Here is a 20581-nt window from a genome sequence, read left to right as displayed (position 1 = left end):
GCTCTCCACCCTGTAAGTCTCTTGGGTGACCCAGTGGGCATTGAAGTCACCATGTTCAGCTGGTTGAAGAAGGGCGGGGCTCGGAGTCAGCAACCGGAGGCCATCCGCACTGTGACCTCGTCCCTCAAGGAGTTGTACCGTACGAAGCTTATGCCGCTGGAGGAACACTATCGTTTCGGGGCTTTTCATTCACCAGCCCTCGAAGATGCCGACTTCGACGGCAAACCCATGGTGCTGGTGGCCGGCCAGTACAGCACCGGCAAAACCAGCTTCATCCAGTATCTTCTAGAGCAGGAGGTCCCGGGCTCCCGCGTGGGCCCCGAGCCCACAACCGACTGCTTCGTGGCTGTCATGCACGGCGAGACAGAAGGCACCGTGCCGGGCAATGCTCTCGTTGTGGACCCGGAGAAGCCCTTCCGCAAACTCAACCCCTTTGGAAACACTTTCCTCAACAGGTTGTGGCAGCCGGCCAGCCAGGAGCGGGGTGGGGGAGGGGGCGGACAAGGGACATCTTCTATCCCAGAATTCTTCTGTCTTTCTCAGCTCTGACTCTTTTCTTTCTGCCTACTTCTTTCCCTTCCTGCGTCTGCTCCCTTCCCCGTGGGAGCCTGAGTTCCAATTGTGCCTCTGCTGCTGAGTGCTGGGCAGCCTTGGTCAAGTGACTTAACCTCTCTGTGTGCTTCTCATATCCATCTGGAAAAATGAAGGTAACAATAGCGGTTGGGGTACCCCCAGACACAGATAGGGTCTTTTATAGATCCCATGATGCCTCGGAACTGTCTTCTTTCCAAGACTTCTATCCTCTGCACCTGCCTCTCTTTGCCATACCCTTAGTGTCCTTTCTTTGCTTCTCTGTTTGCCCTTTTTTGCATTGACCCCTGACCTTCTGTCTCCCTGACCCCCAGGTTTATGTGCGCCCAACTCCCCAACCAGGTTCTGGAGAGCATCAGCATCATCGACACGCCTGGCATCCTGTCGGGTGCCAAACAGAGAGTGAGCCGAGGTGAGTGAGGAGGAAGCTCAGTCAGAGGCAGGAGGCTGAGCTGATGTCTGTACACACAGGTCTGAGGGAGGAGGCTGGGCTGATGTCTGTACACACAGGTCTGAGGGAGGAGGCTGGGCTGATGTCTGTACACACAGGTCTGAGGGAGGAGGCTGGGCTGATGTCTGTACACACAGGTCTGAGGGAGGAGGCTGGGCTGATGTCTGTACACACAGGTCTGAGGGAGGAGGCTGGGCAGATATCTGTGCACACAGGTCTGAGGGAGGAGGCTGAGCTAATGTCTGTGCACACAGGTCTGAGGGAGGAGGCTGGGCTGATGTCTGTACACACAGGTCTGAGGGAGGAGGCTGGGCTGATGTCTGTACACACAGGTCTGAGGGAGGAGGCTGGGCTAATGTCTGTGCACACAGGTCTGAGGGAGGAGGCTGGGCAGATGTCTGTACATATAAGTCTGAGGGAGGAGACTGGCGCCTACGCTCCAGCATCCACAGCAGGTGGGCTAGACCTGCACCCCTAAGTCTAACAGAGGAGGCCAGGGTCCCCTTTGATTGTCCCTCTGCAGACAAATGGAGCTAAAGGAGGCGGCCATTCCCTCCACTGCTGCTGGTAGTGGGGCGGGGAGTCCCGGGTGAACACGTGTGAGCAGGCTGGAGCCACATGTCTGGGCGGGCCAGGAGTATGGAAAAGGAGAGATGAAGAGGGACAGAGCCTGGGGGGTGGGGGTAGGGGTGGGGGGCAGGAGGTGCTAGAGAGTCCCAGGAAGAGACAGGGCTGAGCAGGGAGGCCCTGAGCCCTATACTTGCTCCTCGGAGCTCTTGGCTTAGAGGCTGGGCCACAGATGGGCCTGAGAGGGAGAATCTGGATAGGGGCCAAGACCAGGCCTGGAATTTATAAACAGCTGTGCAGGGGGAGCAGTGGGGGGGCGAATTCCAGCGGGGCCTCCAGTGAGCCGTCCCCACCCACCCTGCCCAGCCTTTTAGCCCCATTCCTACCCTAGTCTCTGTTCCTTTCCCCACGTCTCTCCCTATCCCTGGCACCCCTGCCACCCCCACCCCCATCTCTAGACCTCAGCAACGGAATTGGGGTAAAGGAGACAGCAGTGTGGGGCAGAGGGGACCCAAGGCCAGGCAGGAGGCAGGACCAGGGCAGGGCTTTGGCTCCAAAAGTACCCAGTGCCCCTGGCCGCTGTCCAGCAGAGCAGCCCTGAGGGAGAAATACAGGAGGCAGCTGCAGGAGTGTCACAGTGCTCTGCCAGCTGGAGGGGGGGGGGGCGGGGAGGGAGGAATTCCTGGTGTGCTGAGCCCTTGGGCTGGGCCTAAATGATGGAGGCCAGGGGCCCGGCTTCCGCAGGAGATGAAGAGGGGTAGGGATGGGGGATTCCCCCTTCCTTTTCCTCTGGCCCTAGAGGCACAGGAGGTGGAGCCTGTCTGTCCATGGGGACCTGTGGGGGTGGTGAGAACTGGGTGAATCCTGGGGAAGTAATGTGTGATGGGTGTGGGTCGTTTGACTCTGGCAGCCATGACTCTGAAGTTGTGTGGCTTAATGGAAGTGTGTGAGTGGGTACATGTGCTGTGTGCTGGCTGCTTGTGACTAGTTGTGATTTTATGTGATTTTGAGAGAGGGTGTGGGGCCGCAGAGGGGAGGGCATGGAGAGATCTTGTGAAGCTGTTTTATTGCGCTGTTGGTACCTTGCACATAGACAAGTATGCCATGGCTCGAGCCCCTCAGTGGGGGATTCTAGGCAGGGGCTCTACCACTGAGCCACGCCCTCAGGCCCTCCCTGGGGGATTCTAGGCAGGGGCTCTACCACTGAGCCACACCCCCAGCCCCTCACTGGGGGATTCTAGGCAGGGGCTCTACCACTGAGCCACACCCCAGCCCCTCACTGGGGGGATTCTAGGCAGGGGCTCTACCACTGAGCAACACCCCAGCCCCTCACTGGGGGGATTCTAGGCAGGGGCCCTACCACTGAGTCACGCCTCTAGCCCCTCACTGGGGGGATTCTAGGCAGGGGCCCTACCACTGAGTCACGCCCCTAGCCCCTCACTGGGGGATTCTAGGCAGGGGCTCTACCACTGAGCCACGCCCCTCAGCCCCTCACTGGGGGATTCTAGGCAGGGGCTCTACCACTGAGCCACACACCCAGCCCCTCACTGGGGTATTCTAGGCAGGGGCTCTAGCACTGAGCTACATCCTCAGTTCTTGTGACTATAGAGTTATAAAGTGTGTGTGTGTGTGTGTTCTTGTTCTTGCTTGCACACGTTTGTCTGAATCCATACTTGTGTGGGGGGGGGGCTATCCTGTGCATCTTGAAATGTGTATAATTACCAAAAAGAGATAATGTAGCAGTGCACATCTGTCATCCTAGTGCTGGGAAAGCTGAGACAGAAGGATTGTGACCAGGTGGAGGCTAGCCTGGACATCACAGTAATGTCACTGCAGCACAGGATGTGTTCAGACAGGGCTCCGTGCTCAAGTGTACTAATTTCTGTGTCTGTGATGGTATGTGAGTCCCCTATCTGTGTAAGTCTCAGACTCTGACACATAAGTATGTGTCTGGGAGCCTGGGTCTGGCTGCAGGAGGATCTGATGTATCCAGCTGTTTGGTGCTGGGAGTGCACATCTGAGTGTGAATTGGCAGAGGTGTGGCTGCCTGGAGAAGCTTGCCCTGGTGTGACTGTTGCCTGGGGCATCTCACTGGCACACCTCCAGCCTGGACTCTGCTGATTTTTTTTCATCTCCCTGGTTTGTTTTTTTTGGGGGGGGGGGGTTGTTTGTTTTTTGTTTTTTTGAGAGAGGGTCTCTCTGTGTAGCCTTGGCTGTCCTGGACTAGCTTTATAGACCAGGCTGGCCTTGAACACATAGCAATCCTCCTGCCTCTGCCTCCCGAGTGCTGGGATTAAAGGTGTGCACCACCATGCCCGGCTTTCATTTCCCTTTTTTTGACAGAGTTTTGTTCTATAGTTCAGGGTGGTCTGGAACTCAGTATATATTCCAAATTGGCCCCTAACTGGTAGCAATCCTCCTGCCTCAGTTGCTCTTGCACTGAGATGACAGATGTGCACCACCACCCCAGGCTTTGTTTCCGCAAACTATAACGGCTTAAACATTTTATCTCTGTGCCTCAATTTCCTGCCTGTGAATGGGGGAGAAAACCATAGGAACTTCTGAGAATTAGGTGCATCAGGCAGATAGGTGCCTGGGTGATGGGCAGCCAGGACTGTTTTTCTTGGGTGAACATCCAGTCTCTTTGCCACGGCTCCATTCCCACGCTGACTCAACCTCCCTGCCTCCTCTCCCCTTCCTCCCTCCCTCCCTCCCTCCCTCCCTCCCTGCTGCTCAACCCCATGAGACACACTTTCCAAATCCAGGCCAGGGTGTACGTAGAGACCAGTGGGGGAGGAGAGGCCCAGCTGCTGCCCCTGCAGTGACCTGTCCCTTCCTTCTCCCAGAACAATGTCCCTGCCCCTCCCCCCCCCCACCAGCAAGGAGCATGCTGCCTCCTGGACCTTGGTGGGGGTGGGGGGGGTTAGGAAGGATAGGGGGGTGGTAGGCAGCTATAGCTACTGAGGCAACTCCTGCCCTGTGGCCGCCCACCAGTTCCCTCAGCTGAGGAACGGAGTCATAAATTGCCAGCCTACTGGTGTTTTGTGGGACGAGTGAGTCTGTTCTATCCGGAGCTCAAGTCGGGACATCAGGGATGGCCTCCTTCCCCCCCCCCCAACTCCCCCAGCTGCTGCCTCTATAACCTCTCTTCCAGGAAGTCCTCCTGGATCCACACTTAGGCCAAGTTAGGGGACTCTCCACAGCTTCCGTGAACTCCACATCCTAACCCTGACCACTCCAAAGACGGGTTGGTACCCAGACTCTAAAGACAGAGTTGGGGTTCCCTCAACCTCCCTTTCTACTGGGAGCAGATGGGTAGAGATGAGGCCCAAGTCAGCCCTATGTGGCTGGTGGCCCACGGCTAGTGTTTGTTGGACACTTAGTTTGCCCCAGGCACTCTGTTCTTTAATAATCTTGAGATGTAGGCACCAGAAGCTACTTTGCCCCTTCACAGGCACAATGGTACAAACTACTGCCTTAGGCTTTTCCCATAAATGAGTTCATTTGTCATCTTTGGTTTCGTTTTTTGAGACAGGGTTTCTCTGTGTAGCCCTGGAACTCACTCTGTAGGCCAGGCTGGCCTTGAACTTACAAAGGTCCACCTGCCTCTGCCTTCTGAGTGCTGGGATTAAAGGCGTGCACCACACCACACCAGGCCTGGTTTTTGTTTTTATTTTAATTTTAGGAAATAGGCAAGTTAGCTGCTTTGCCTAATATCAGGCAGTGTATGGGGGCAGGGCAGTGATCGCTGGTTGCCAGGCCAGGGAGTGGGTCTTAAGGTGGTCTTCTCGGCTCTCCTAAGGTTTGCTCATCAGTGAAGGAATAAGTGAGGGAGAATAGGGGAGAAGTATTGAAGGCCATGAATGAGAAAAGAAATGGACGGATTAGTGACTGGATAGACACAAACTACTGAACATACATGGTGGCAAGAATCTAGCACTCACTCCTAGAGAGATGGCTCAGTGGTTAGGGGTGGGAATTACTCCTGTAGCAGAACCAACCCCAGTTCCCAGCACCCAAAATGAGTTGCTCATAAGCATTTGTAACTTTAGCTCCAGGGGGCCTGACACCTACGGCTTTCATGGGTACCTGCATTCATGTGCACCCACACACACACTCAGATACACAAAGAGATACACATGGAGACATATAAACATCCAGACACACAAGCATACACAGACATACACACAGAGAGACACAGACATACAGACACAGACAGACATAGACGCAAGACATTCACACAGACATACCCAGACACACAGAGACGGAGACGCATAGACTTACACATAGACACACAAACATACACAGGCACACACACTCAGAGACATATAGGCATACACAGACACAGACACACAGACATACAAACATACACAGACACACACACTCAGAGACATATAGGCATACACACAGACACACAGACATACAAACATGCAGACACACACTCAGAGATGTATAGACATACACAGACACACAGGCATACAAAGACACACAGACAGACAGGCACGCACGCACGCACGCACGCACGCACCAGCCTCTTGTCATTCAACCGCTTGCATACCCAACAAGTCCCCAGGAAGGGCTCTGATGACAGGGCACATCAGGTGGCTGGGAAGGGGTTCATAAGTGCTGGAGCCTCTCTGAGATCATTTTAGGATTTTCCTTTGAGACAAGGTCTTACTATATAGCCCCAGCTGTCCTGAAACTTGCTATGTAGACCAGGCCAGTGTCAGCCTCAAAGAGATCCACTTGCCTCGGATTCCTGAGTGCTGGCATTTTAAAGGTATACACCACCATCTCCGGCCACTTTAGGTATTTTGAAAATTCTGTGTGTGCTGGAGGGATGGCTCCGTGGGTGGGAGCACTTGCTGCTCTTGCGGAGGACCCAAGTTCATTACCCAGGTACTCGTGTCAGATGGTCCACAGCCATCCATAATTCCAGCTACAGGCAGTCTGTGTTTTACACTCTCTTCTGGACTCTGTAGGCACCTGCACGCACACAGCGCACAAAGGATAAGATATATATATATTTTTTTTTAATTTTATTTATTAGGTATACAGTATGCATCCGATCACACTATAGATGGTTGTGAGCCATCATGTGGTGCTGGGAATTGAACTCAGGACCTCTGCAAGAGCAGACAGTGCTCTTAACCTCTGAGCCATCTCTCCAGCCCCCGGATAAGATATATTTTAAAATATAAATAAAAATTGTACGCATGTGTACAATTGTGAATGTGTGCACGAATGCAGGTGCCCAAGAAGGCCAGAAGAGGACACTGGATCTCCAGGAACTGGAGTTAGAGGAGGTTGTAAGCCACCTGCCGTGGGTGCTGGGCACCAACTGAACTGGGCGGGTCTTCTGGGACTGCGGTGTGTTCGCTTAACTGCGGAGCCATCTCTCTAGCCTCCAGCTTTAGCATTTAAAAGTTCAGAAGAATGGACGCTGTGACCGTGGTGTGGGAACATGACTTCTGTTCCTTGTGCTCCGGTCCCTGCCTGCTCCAGGTTACGACTTCCCAGCTGTCCTGCGCTGGTTTGCCGAGCGCGTGGACCTCATCATCTTGCTCTTCGACGCCCACAAGCTGGAGATCTCCGACGAGTTCTCAGAGGCCATTGGTGCTTTGCGCGGCCACGAGGACAAGATCCGCGTGGTACTCAACAAGGCGGACATGGTGGAGACACAGCAGCTGATGCGCGTCTACGGGGCGCTCATGTGGGCGCTGGGCAAGGTGGTGGGCACGCCGGAAGTCCTGCGCGTCTACATCGGCTCCTTCTGGTCCCAGCCGCTCCTTGTGCCAGACAACCGGCGCCTTTTCGAGCTCGAGGAACAGGACCTCTTCCGTGATATCCAAGGTCTACCGCGTCACGCGGCACTGCGCAAGCTCAACGACCTAGTAAAGCGGGCGCGGCTGGTGCGGGTGAGCATACTGGGTCTGCGGGTGAGCATGTTGGATCCGCGGGAGGCATGGGAGACTTGGAGAAGTTGAGGGAGATCAGGAGATGCGGGAGGAAGTCAAGCGGCTGCATGCGGACTGAAGAAAGCCGAGGAGAATTTAGGGGGCCTGGGGAGGACTTGTGAGGCTATGGAGGATTGATGGAGTCACTGGAGGCCTAAGTTCAAAGAGGCCGGGCAGGCGTACCTTTTCTCTTGCTTCCCTGCTTGCGCAGCTAGCTAGGCACCATCTAGCTCCCATATGAGTTAATTCTCCTCATGGGTTCGTCTGATTCATCGTCGCCTGAGGGAGGGAGTCCTGTGCAGAGGGTCCCTCTTCCAGCATTGCCACGAGGTCACATGTCTCCAACCTATCAATGACCTCCTCTCCCTCTTTCCATCCCACTGAACAAAAGCCGAGTCCTCTTGGTGGCTGTCTTAGTTAACTTTTCCATAGCTGTGAAGAGACACCATGACCAAGGCATCTTATAAAAGAAAACATTAGCCGGGTGTGGTGGCGCACGCCTTTAATCCCAGCACTCGGGAGGCAGAGGCAGGCGTATGTCTCTAAGTTCGAGGCCAGCCTGGTCTACAAAGTGAGTCCAGGACAGCCAGGGCTACACAGAGAAACCTTGTCTCGAAAAACAAAACAAAAGTAAATAAAAGAAAACATTACTGGTGTTCATGGTTCCAGAGGGTTAGGGGCCACAGCCAACCTGGGGCAGGGGAGGGGAGGGGGGGCAACCATAGCAGCACGCAGGTGGGCAGGCATGATGCTTGAGCAATAGCTGAAAGCTTCTATTGGCACAAGGCAGAGAGAGAGAGAGAGAGAGAGAGAGAGAGAGAGAGAGAGAGAGAGAGAGAGAGAGAGAGAGGCCTAACTGAGAATGGTGTGGCCTTTTAAAACATAGTCCACCACCAATGACAAACCTACTCCAACAAGACCAAACAGTTCCATAAACTGGAGGCCAAGTATTCAAATATATGAATCTGTGAGAGTGATTCTCATTCTCTCTCTCTCTCTCTCTCTCTCTCTCTCTCTCTCTCTCTCTCCTCTCTCTCTCCTCTCTCTCTCTTTTTGGTTTTTCGAGACAGGGTTTCTCTGTGTAGTCCTGGCTGTCCTGGACTCGCTTTGTAGACCAGGCTGGCCTCGAACTCACAGCGATCCACCTGCCTCTGCCTCCTCAGTGCTGGGGTTTCTCATTCAAATCACCACAGGTGCTCACTCCTCCCACCTCTTACCTCCCACTTCTTTTCTGTCAACCACCCGCACCCCACTCGGGCCGCCTCAGCCCTACCTCAGGGCCTTTGTACTCACTGCTTGCCCTTGTTGGTAGCTTTCTCTCCCCCCTGATTGTCCACATGACTCCTTCCAATGCCACCTTCTCAGAAGGGCGCCTCTCCTTTAATGAGCATACCTACTCCTGATTTATCCCTTATCCTATTGGGACTCACCCCTCTGCAGAGCTTGGCATCCTAGAATTCCTTTCATGGCCATTTTAAAAAACAAGGCCGGCATGGTGGCGGATACCTTTAATCCCAGCACTTGGGAGGCAGAGGCAGGTGGACCGCTGTGAGTTCGAGGCTAGCCTGCTCTACAAAGTGAGTCCAGGACAGCCAGGGCTACACAGAGAAAGCCTGTCTCGAAAAACCAAAAAAAGAGCCGGGCGTGGTGGCGCACGCCTTTAATCCCAGCACTCGGGAGGCAGAGGCAGGTGGATCGCTGTGAGTTCGAGGCCAGCCTGGTCTACAAAGTGAGTCCAGGACAGCCAAGGCTACACAGAGAGACCCTGTGTCGAAAAACCAAAAAAAAAAAAAAAAAAAAAAAAAGAAAACCAAAAAAAAAAAAAAAAAAAAAAAAAAAAAAATTCCTTTCGTGAGTGTCGCTGGTGCCTGGATCTGAATTGCTCTGTAAATATTTTTGGAATGAATGACACCCGGAGGGACTTCAGCTTGAACAAAGTCACCCCTGTGCCCAGTGCTCTGCTGGGACATGCTGGCGATGCAGCTAATGGCCAAGGCGGTTCTTGCTTTGCCCAGTGAGGCTCTAGGTCTGAATGCCCCAGGACAGTTTCAAGACTCTCCCTTTTCCTGGAGAAGACAGACCCATCCCCACAGCAGTGATATCCAAGCACTGCTCCAGTCTCAGGACTGGGTGGAGTCAGAAAGGCTTCTTAGAGGAGAGGGCAGCAGAGAGAATATATGATGAAACTGAGGAGGTGCTGGGTGTCAGAACACTGCCGAGCCTTCGGGCTACACCACGCATCTTATGCTTTATTTTTGTGTGTTTGGGTTTTTTGTTGTTGTTTTGTTTTTGTTTTTTGAGACTCGGTTTCTCTGTGTAGCTTTGGTTGTCCTAAGCCGGGCGTGGTGGCGCACGCCTTTAATCCTAGCACTCGGGAGGCAGAGGCAGGCAGATCGCTGTGAGTTCGAGGCCAGCCTGGTCTACAAAGTGAGTCCAGGATGGCCAAGGCTACACAGAGAAACCCTGTCTCGAAAAACAAAACAAAACAAAACAAAAGACTTGCTTTGTAGACCCAGGCTGGCCTTGAACTCAACAGCGATCTGCCTGCCTCTGCCTCCCGAGTGCTGGGATTAAAGACGTGCTCCACCATGCCAGGTCTTGTTTTTGTTTTTTTTTAATGGTTCTTTTGAAGATTTATTTACTTATGTATATGGTGTTCTGTCTGCATGTACACCAGCAGGCCTGAGGAGGACAGCAGATCTCATTATAGATGGCTGTGAGCCACCATGTGGTTGCTGGGAATTAAACTTGGGATCTTTCGAAGAGCAGCCAGTGTTCTTTACCTCTGAGCCATCTATCTCTCCAGACTTCTTATACTTTGTTTTAAGGGCTCCGGGGAGACATGGAAAGGTTTGGAGCAGATGACGGGATTACGCTCAAGTTGCCTTCTTAAGACTGAATTCAGGTCTAGGAAGAACCTAGAGGCCTGGAGGCCGTACGTAGCCTGCTTCAGGGTGGGCCTCATAGAGGAAGAGGAGGGCAAGATCTTTGCTTTCAGAGCCCAACGGAACATTTACAAGGGCGGCTGCCAGGGGTGGAGGTAGGGCAGGAAGCTGGGCTGGAGAAAAGGCCAAGAAAGTTCTAGGTGGTAGAGGCATCCAAGGTGTGGTTTAAGGAGCTGGAGAGGGGTGAATCACTGCCTCCAACCCCACCCTACCACAGGAATCCTCTAAGAGAGCGCTGGGCCCCCTGCCCCAGGAGGTCAGGGCTGCCCTTTAGTCACTGTGTCCCCATTTCTCCCTTTCCCGCTTTTTTTTTCTTGTTCATGCTCTTTTTCTAGTCTTTTCTTTCTTCTCACTTCTCCCTCTCTTTGTCTCAGCACCCCATAGCTCACCCTCACCCCCGCAGCACAGGGACCAAGGAACAGGGCCGGACACCTGACGCCCCGGCCAGGCGGGAGGTGGCTCCGGAAACTCGGGACAAACCCCGGCGTCCGACTCGCTCCCCAGCCCTGCCCGCGCCACCTCCCTTATCTCTTCCTGCCACCTTCCCACGCTTCCTCTCTGGAAAAGCCATCAGCTCTCCCGCTAGCCTCCATCAGCTGGGGGAGCCGCGGTCCTTGCCGACTACGCCCCTCCCCTTTGGGGGGCCGCTCTAGGAGGCCACGCCCCTTGAGTAGCTAACAAGCCACGCCTCTCCCATTGCCCGCCTCCCCTCATTGATTTGTCTCAAGAGGCACAGCAAGCCACAATCGATTTGCCCAAACAAGCTACACCTCTCGGATGGCCCCTCCTCAGGCCACGCCCCCTCCTCATTCCAATTAATTCACTCTATCAGGCCACACCTCCTCCCCAGTAGTCCAGTCCCACTGGCTACATCCCTACATGTGTCTCCCTACTAGCCTGCTGGGGCAAGTCCCATCCTTCTCAAGTGGCCCACTACTTCAAACCCTACTTCTCCCGGTTGATTCAGCCCCTCATCTCGTTTCCCTGGCTCTTCCTTACTGGCGTTCTTCTTCTCCCGGAAGCAGGCGGTAACTTCCCGTTCTGACCCCTATTCTGGTTGGCCTCTTAGACCTATAGGCTAAGCCTTCCTCTAGTCCTTAAGCTCATCCTTAGGTCCCTAGTGCCTGCCTGGTGCCCAGGGTCCTAGTCTTCAGGGTTGGCTTTGACCAAACTTCATTATGCCATCCCACTGTGTGACACACCCTCCCCCCCCCCCCCCCCACCCCCTCACAAATGACCCAGACACACTTGGTCGAGTGACCAATAACAGCTTACATGGCTTTAACTTCCCTTGAATGTTCTCCTTCCGTGGCCCAAGGCCAAAAGGCCAAGAACCTGCTCATTAAGAGCTCCTGGTAACTCACCCCAAGTCTCAGTTCCATATTTGTACAAGGCAGAGTAGGGTGTTCATGTTGCTCCGCCTGTGCCCTTTGGTGGATGTGTCAGCTACTAAGAGAGGTGGTTGCAGAATGCTGTAATGCCTGTAGCCAAAATCTGGGAAGAAATGATTCTTTTATCACTTGTTTTTTAAATTTGTTTTTGTTTTTTCGAGACGGAGTATCTCTGTGTAACAGCCCTGGCTGGACTTGCTTTGTAGATCAGGCTGGCCTCAAACTCAGAGATCCGCCTCCCCAGTGCTGGGATGAAAGGCGTGCGCCACCTCCGCCTGGCTTTTAATTTGTATTTTATTGTGTGTGAGCATGATATGTGTGTGTGTGTGTGTGTGTGTGTGTGTGTGTGTGTGTGTGTGTGTGCATTCATATGCCACATTCTATCTATCAAGGCCAGAGGACAACTTGTGTCAGTTCTGTCCTTCCACATGTGGGCCCCAGGAACCCAACTCCCGGCAGGCAGCAAGCATCTTTACTCCGGCCCATGCTTATGGCCGGCTTTACTTTATGTCCATCTGAGCATGCGCATTGGATGGAGCCGCCTGCCAGCAGCAGACATGCCCGAAGTCAATTGTTCTGCCATGCTCATGTATTTTCCAGTAACGTATGAGAATGTGGTTCAAAGGTTCTCAAGTGCAGTGGTTTATCCCACAATGATTTCCTGAGTGACACTGTGCTTGTTGTCCCGGGGTTGGAGACAGAGGAAACAGACAAGGCCTGGCCTGGCAGAGCTCGTTAGTCTGCTGGAGGGAAACAGACCAGTCAGATAAAATAACGACCCCGTGGCGCACGCCTTTAATCCCAGCACTCACTCGGGAGGCAGAGGCAGGCGGATCGCTGTGAGTTCGAGGCCAGCCTTGTCTACAAAGCAAGTCTAGGACAGCCAAGGCTGCACAGAGAAACCCTGTCTCAAAAAACCAAAATAATAATAATAATAATAATAATAATAATAATAATAATAATAATAATAATAATAGTGACGTCAGCTCAACTGTGAAGAAGACAGAAGGGATGGAGATAATCCACTTGGTTTTCATGGGCAAACTCAGGAGGGGGCGGGGAAGACTAGGACAGAGCTCCAAGCAGAGAGCATGGTTGCTTGCAAAGGCCCTGAGGTTGGGGGAAACGTTGGTGAGCTGCTCACTGAGAAGTGCTGGTGAGCAGTATTTGGAGGGGAAAGATGAGGGAGAGGATGTGGGTGAAGCTGCAGGAGCCAGGCGGGGAGGGCGGTGGGGCTCTTGGGATTATGGAGGGGGTAGCTGGAGGGATGCCCAGCAGTTAAGAGCACTGGCTGGTTCTCTAGAGGATCCAGGTTTGGTTCCCAGCACCCACCAGGCTGTTTACTAACTCTAGTCCCAGAAGATCTGCTGTCCTCTTCTGGCCACTGTGGGCCCTGCACACACATGGTGCTCAGACACATAGACAAAATGCCCATACACATTTAAACGTTTTTGGTTGGTTGGTTTTTGGTTTTGTGAGACAGGGTTTCTCTGTGTAGCCTTAGCTGTTCTGGACTCACTTCGTAGACCAGGCTGGCTTTGAACTCACAATGTTCCACCTGCCTCTGCCTCCCCGATTGCTGGTATTAAAGGGATGCACCACCGGCACATTTAAAAGTTTTTAAATGCAGATGGGCAGGGTGGCACACACCTGTAAGCCCTTGAGGTCAGCCTGGTCTACAAAGCAAGTCCAGGACAGCCAAGGTTACACAGGGAAACCCTGTCTCAAAAAAAAAAAAAAAAAGTTTTTAAATACAAACGGCAAATTGAAGTCTTTCTAACCTCAGCATTCAGGAGGTAAAGGCAGGAGCGTTACCGGTTTAAGTCCAACTGGACTTTGCAGAGCTAGGCACAGCTAAGGTCAACTCCCTCTGAGCTGAGCCTTGGAGTGCCTTGGAGGAGCTCAGGCTCTGCGGCTGGGTAGGAATGTGAACAGGAGAAAGGCAAGTCCCAGCTCTGGACTGGTATGTGGGTGAGGCCAGCTTGCCAGGGCGTAAAGCTGGGAGGGGCTGAGATGGCTTAGCAGAGACAGGAGCCTAGGTTGAGCCTCACAAGAGAAGACAGTGGGGTTCACCTGCCTGTAACATATTCATTAGAGAGAAAGGGGGGTTCCAGCCAGACATGGTGACTTACACTTGCAATCTCAGCATCGAAGAGGATGAGGCAGGAGGATGGCTGCAAGTTTGAATCCAGCCTGGGGTATGAAGTGCAGCCATCTACAAACAAAACAAAACAAAACAACAACAAAAAAACCACAAAATCGAGCCAGGCATGGTGGTGCACACCTTTAATCCCAGCACTCGGGAGGCAGAGGCAGGTGGATCACTGTTCGAGGCCAGCCTGGACTACAAAGCCAAAGCTGCACGAATGCACAGAGAAACCGTCTTGAAAAACCAAGAAAACAATAACTACATCAACAAAAACAAAACAAAAGAAAAGCTGAGCTGGGCATGGTGGCGCACACCTTTAATCTCAGCACTCAGGAGGCAGAGATGGGCAGATCGCTGTGAGTTTGAGGCCAGCCTGGTCTACAAAGAGTCCAGGACTTCCAAGATAACATACAGGACCCCTGTCTCAAACAAACAAACAAACAAAAAACAAAAAAGAAAAAAACAAACAAAAGAAAAGCTATATATGGTGATAAACACTTGCCGTCCCAGCAGGAGGTGGAGGCAGGAGAAACAGGTGTTCAGGGCCAGTCTGGGTTATATGAGATCCTGTCTCAAAGGGAAAGAAATGCAGATTCCCAGGCCCAGCTCTGCCCTACCCAGCCCCAGTCTCGTGGTGACTGTACGGCAGGCTCAGGTGTGGATGCTCTTCTGCAGGTGCATGCTTACATCATCAGCTACCTGAAGAAAGAGATGCCCTCAGTGTTCGGGAAGGAGAACAAAAAGAAGCAGCTGATCCTCAAGCTGCCTGTCATCTTTGCGAAGATCCAGCTCGAGCACCACATCTCCCCTGGGGACTTTCCTGACTGCCAGAAGATGCAGGTGTGGGGGGCTGGTGCAGACAGGGTGCCAGGGTGATGCACGTGTGGGGGGCTGGTGCAGACAGGGTAGCAGGGTGATGCAGGTGGGGGGGGCTGGTGCAGACAGGGTGCCAGGGTGATGCACGTGTGGGGGGCTGGTGCAGACAGGGTGGCAGGGTGATGCAGGTGTGGGGGGCTGGTGCAGACAGGGTGGCAGGGTGATGCATGTGCAGTGGGCATGTTGCAGACAGGGTGGCAGGGTGATGCAGGTGGGGGGGGCGGTGCAGACAGGGTGGCAGGGTGATGCAGGTGTGGGGGGCGGTGCAGACAGGGTGCCAGGGTGATGCAGGTGCGGGGGGGGGTCGTGTTGCAGACAGGGTGGCAGGGTGATGCAGGTGTGGGGGGCTGGTGCAGACAGGGTGGCAGGGTGATGCAGATGCAGTGGGCATGTTGCAGACAGGGTGGCAGGGTGATGCAGGTGGGGGGGGGCGGTGCAGACAGGGTGGCAGGGTGATGCAGGTGTGGGGGGCGGTGCAGACAGGGTGCCAGGGTGATGCAGGTGCGGGGGGGGGGTCGTGTTGCAGACAGGGTGGCAGGGTGATGCAGGTGTGGGGGGCTGGTGCAGACAGGGTGGCAGGGTGATGCAGATGCAGTGGGCATGTTGCAGACAGGGTGGCAGGGTGATGCAGGTGGGGGGGGCGGTGCAGACAGGGTGGCAGGGTGATGCAGGTGGGGGGGCGGTGCAGACAGGGTGGCAGGGTGATGCAGGTGGGGGGCGTGTTGCAGACAGGGTGGCAGGGTGATGCAGGTGTGGGGGCGTGTTGCAGACAGGGTGCCAGGGTGATGCAGGTGCGGGGGGGGCGGTGCAGACAGGGTGGCAGGGTGATGCAGGTGTGGGGGGCTGGTGCAGACAGGGTGCCAGGGTGATGCAGGTGCCGGGGGGGCGGTGCAGACAGGGTGGCAGGGTGATGCAGGTGTGGGGGGCTGGTGCAGACAGGGTGGCAGGGTGATGCAGATGCAGTGGGCATGTTGCAGACAGGGTGGCAGGGTGATGCAGGTGTGGGGGGCTGGTGCAGACAGGGTGGCAGGGTGATGCAGGTGTGGGGGGCTCGTGCAGACAGGGTGACAGGGTGATGCAGATGCAGTGGGCATGTTGCAGACAGGGTGCCAGGGTGATGCAGGTGCCGGGGGGGCGGTGCAGACAGGGTGGCAGGGTGATGCAGGTGTGGGGGGCTCGTGCAGACAGGGTGGCAGGGTGATGCAGATGCAGTGGGCATGTTGCAGACAGGGTGGCAGGGTGATGCAGGTGTGGGGGGCTGGTGCAGACAGGGTGGCAGGGTGATGCAGGTGTGGGGGGCTGGTGCAGACAGGGTGGCAGGGTGATGCAGGTGTGGGGGGCTGGTGCAGACAGGGTGGCAGGGTGATGCAGGTGTGGGGGGCTGGTGCAGACAGGGTGCCAGGGTGATGCAGGTGTGGGGGGCTGGTGCAGACAGGGTGCCAGGGTGATGCAGGTGTGGGGGGCTGGTGCAGACAGGGTGCCAGGGTGATGCAGGTGTGGGGGGCTGGTGCAGACGGGGTGGCAGGGTGATGCAGATGCAGTGGGCATGTTGCAGACAGGGTGGCAGGGTGATGCAGGTGTGGGGGGCTGGTGCAGACAGGGTGGCAGGGTGATGCAGGTGTGGGGGGCTGGTGCAGACAGGGTGGCAGGGTGATGCAGGTGCAGACTTACATTGCAGACAGAGTGGAAGGCAGGATGAGAGAGTCCCCATAGGCTCTGAGACAGAGCCTAGAAGGCTGTAGAGCTGGGTGGCATTTTCACCCATGGGAACCTGGCTTTATGAGTTAGGGTAACAGAGGAAAGCGAAAACCCATAACAGTAGTTAACAGGGAAGTTACTTTTTCCCCCTTACTAAGGCCCTAGAACATACTTAGGGGTGGGGCAACTTGCTGCTTTATGAAGCCAGGGAGGGACCTACTGTATTCATCTTCTCCATGCTTGCCCGCCAAGAGACCTCAGGGCATTAATGGCTGCAGGATCTCCAATCATCGTGTCTGCATCCCAGCCAGCAAGAAGACAGAGAGGGAGGCGATGTCTCAGAGCTTAAGAGCACTTATCGCCCTTTTAGGGGTCCTGGGTTCCTTTCCTTACGCCCACGTGGCAGTTCGCTCCCATCTATCACTCCTGTTCCAGGGGATCCAATGCCCTCTTCTGAGTTCCGTGGGCACCAGGCACACATGTGGTGCACAGGCATACATGCAGGCAAAACACTCACACACATAAAATAAAAATAAATATTTTAACATGAGAAGAGAGGAAGTCCTATAATGTCCTAATGTCCTATAATCTAAGTAATTGGAAGATACAGACAGGAAGATCAAGAACTCAAGGAAGCCTTAGCTATAGGAATTCAAGGATAGCCTGGGCCATACAGAATCCTATCTTTGAAAGGGAAGTCGGACAGATTAGTACAGTCTCTCTCTCTCTCTCTCTCTCTCTCTCTCTCTCTCTCTCTCTCTCTCTCAGAGATTTATTTATTATGTATACACTGTTTTGCCTGAATGTACACCTGCAGGCCAGAAGAGGGCACCAGATCTCATTATAGATGGTTGTGAGCCACCATGTGGGTGCTGGGACTTGAACTCAGGACCTTTGGAAGAGCAGGCAGTGCTCTTAACCTCTGAGCCACCTCTCCAGCCCCAGCTTCTCTCTTTAAGAACTTGACGTTTTACTTTAATGCAAATGGTCCGAGCTGTGCTGTCCAATATGGTAGGCACTGACCATATTAAAGCTGAGTTATCGCCAGGTATATTGAGCCATGCCTATTAACCCCAGCACTGGGGAGGGTGGGCAACGGCAGGATGATCACAAGTTCAAGCCCAGCCCAGGTTACATAGAAAGTTCTAGGCCAGCCTGAGCTGAGCTGGATAGTCAGACACTGTGAATAGATAGATAGATAGATAGATAGATAGATAGACAGACAGACAAAACAAATGGAACTGGAGAAATGGATCAATGATTGGGAACATACATGCTCTTTCAGAGGACCTGGATTCAGTTCCCAGCATCCTCGTGGTGGCTCACAACCATCTGTAACTCCAGTTCCAGGGAATGCGATACCCTCTTCAGGCCTCTGTGGGCTCCTAAATACACGTGGCGCACATGAACTCATGCAAGCGCATACAGAGACATAAAAATAACACATTAAAAAAAGCAAAAATGGAATTATAGATTAAGCTACTTTACAAAACCACATGCAGCTTGTGGGTACCATATATTAAACTGGGTAATTCGAGAATTTGTGCATGCAACCTGTGCTTTAAAGACAATTGGCAGAGGCAGACAGATCCCTGTGAGTTCGAGGCCAGCCTGGTCTACAAAGAAAGTCTAGGACAGCCAAGGCTACACAGAGAAACCCTGTCTTGAAAAACAAAACAACAGAGGGGAGGACATCCTATTGGGGCTCTAGATGAGAGAAGCATGGGAGAATAGCAAAATAGAAGGATCCAGAGGGTCCTAGAAACCCACATGTAGAACATTATGATAGGCAGATTTGGGCCCAGGGGTCCGGCTCAAACTAAGGCACCAGCCAAGGACAATACAGGCGGTAAACTTTAAACCCCTACCCAGATCTAGCCAATGGACAGAACATTCTCCACAGTTGAGTGGAGAGTCGGGTATGACTTTCACACGAACTTTGGTGCCTCACATTTGACCATGTCCCCTGGACGGGGAGACCTGGTGGCACTCAGAGGAAGGACAGCAGGTTACCAAGAAGAGACTTGATACCCTATGAGCATATACAGGGGGAGGAAATCCCCCTCAGGAATAGTCATAGGGGAGGGGAATAAGGGAAAAATGGGAGGGAGGGAAGAATGGGAGGATACAAGGGATGGGATAACCATTGAGATGTAACAAGAATAAATTAATAAAAATTAAAAAAAAAAAAAGAAAAACAAAATAAAACAAAAAAGACAATTGGCTGGAACTTAGTCACATGACCAGCTGGCTGTTCAGCCTGCTAAGAAGGGTAGCCTTTCCTGGTGGCAGGGCAGAGCTGACCAAACAAAAGTGGTACAGGTCATATCCATTAAGGCAGAGACTACGCCCTGCTTACCTATCCTAAGGCATCAAATTTGAGCCTGCTAACTGAGCCTGCTCATACAGACCTGTGGTCCCAGCCTCTCAGGAAGCCAGGTCAGAAAGATGACAAATTGAAGGCCAATGTTCACACCTTACAGAAGCCATGCCTCTAACAATAAAATAAGGAAAAGAATTGGTGGTGCGTGCTTGTTACAGTTTAAAAGTAAAGGCAGAAAGATCAGAAGTTTGAGACCATCTTTTCTTAACACGGTGATTTGGAGGGTAGCCTGGGTTACAGAAGACCCTGGCTCAAAGTGGGCGGTGGGGCTGTGAAACAAGACTAGGCTCTTTAGTGCCTAGAATCCCCCAGTGAGGGCCTGGGAGCGTGGCCTTGTAATGGTTCCCCCCCCCTCCCCGCCCCCGTCCCCGCCCTTACCTCTGAGGCTTCTCCATTCCTCCCACCAGGAGCTGCTGATGGCACATGACTTCACCAAGTTCCACTCGCTGAAGCCAAAGCTGCTGGAGGCCCTGGATGAGATGCTGACGCACGACATCGCGAAGCTGATGCCGCTGCTTCGGCAGGAGGAGCTGGAGAGCGTGGAGGCTGGCGTGCAGGGCGGTGCGTTTGAGGGCACCCACATGGGGCCCTTCGTGGAGCGGGGCCCTGATGAGGCCCTGGAGGATGGCGAGGAAGGCGAGGAAGACGATGCCGAGTGGGTGGTGACCAAGGACAAGTCCAAATACGATGAAATCTTCTACAACTTGGCGCCTGCCGACGGCAAATTGAGCGGCTCCAAGGCCAAAACCTGGATGGTGGGTACCAAGCTACCCAACTCTGTGCTGGGCCGGATCTGGAAGCTGAGCGATGTCGACCGAGATGGCATGCTGGATGACGAGGAGTTTGCCCTGGCCAGCCACCTCATTGAGGCCAAGCTCGAGGGCCATGGGCTCCCCACCAACCTCCCCCGACGCCTGGTGCCCCCTTCCAAGCGACGCCAGAAGGGCTCTGCTGAGTGAGACAGCCGCAGCCGCTGGCTCTCTCTCCCACTTTGCCTTGCTGTGGCTCCCCGGCTCCAGCTGGCTACATGGCTACACGCAGATCCTTGCTCTGGCCCACTCACCTTGCCTGCTCACCCTGCCCAGCTGTAAGGACTTGGGGCGGGGGGTGGGGGTGAGGGTGGGGGGGTGGCTTCTCTCCCACACCAGACATTCAGTGAAAGCACTTGAAGAGGACCAGGGAGAATGACAAACCTGTCTGTCCTTCATACCTTCACCCTCCCATACACAGGGGCTTATCACAGAAACACACACAGGCGTCCACCCATCATTCGTATGTAGACTTTTTTTTTTTTTTTTGAAGTCTCTCACATAACCCACTTCCTATTTGGCTGAGGATGACCTTGAACTTCTCACCTTCATGGCTCCACTTCCTGAGTGCTGGAGTTTCCTGCGGGGAGCCACCATGCCTGGTTTATGCAGTGCTGCGGTGTGCACCCAGCCAGGGCCTCCTGCATGCTAGGCAAAGCACTCTTTATCAACTGAGCTGTGCCCCCACGGCCCCATCCAAATATTTATTGAGCACTTATTGCAGGCTGGGCCCTGGTGAAACTGACTCTCAGGAGTGTGGCATC

The 20581-nt window shown here is 53.8% G+C and overlaps 1 protein-coding gene across 1 annotated transcript; it reads left to right on the top strand.

The window, feature by feature from the left end:
* The first annotated feature begins 1 nt into the window (after window position 1).
* Ehd2 (EH domain containing 2) lies at window positions 2-20091 on the top strand. The gene is made up of 5 exons (XM_051162442.1): window positions 2-455; window positions 906-1003; window positions 7115-7527; window positions 14727-14891; window positions 19416-20091. The coding sequence occupies exons 1-5, from the start codon at window positions 52-54 to the stop codon at window positions 19965-19967; spliced, it is 1632 nt and encodes a 543-aa protein (XP_051018399.1). The 5' UTR covers window positions 2-51; the 3' UTR covers window positions 19968-20091.
* The last annotated feature ends 490 nt before the right edge of the window (window positions 20092-20581 follow it).

This window comes from Acomys russatus, chromosome 19 (genome assembly GCF_903995435.1).
Source record: "Acomys russatus chromosome 19, mAcoRus1.1, whole genome shotgun sequence".
Taxonomy (NCBI): Eukaryota; Metazoa; Chordata; class Mammalia; order Rodentia; family Muridae; genus Acomys; species Acomys russatus.
This window is presented reverse-complemented; position numbering and strand designations above follow the sequence as displayed.

What these genes read in the sequence shown, in the direction of transcription:
- Ehd2 (XM_051162442.1), top strand. Translation starts at nt 52, where the DNA reads ATGTTCAGCTGGTTGAAGAAGGGCGGGGCTCGGAGTCAGCAACCGGAG. An exon ending in CAAACAGAGAGTGAGCCGAG is followed by an intron (nt 1,004 to 7,114) that starts GTGAGTGAGGAG and finishes TGCCTGCTCCAG; the next exon opens with GTTACGACTTCCCAGCTGTC. An exon ending in CTGACTGCCAGAAGATGCAG is followed by an intron (nt 14,892 to 19,415) that starts GTGTGGGGGGCT and finishes TCCTCCCACCAG; the next exon opens with GAGCTGCTGATGGCACATGA.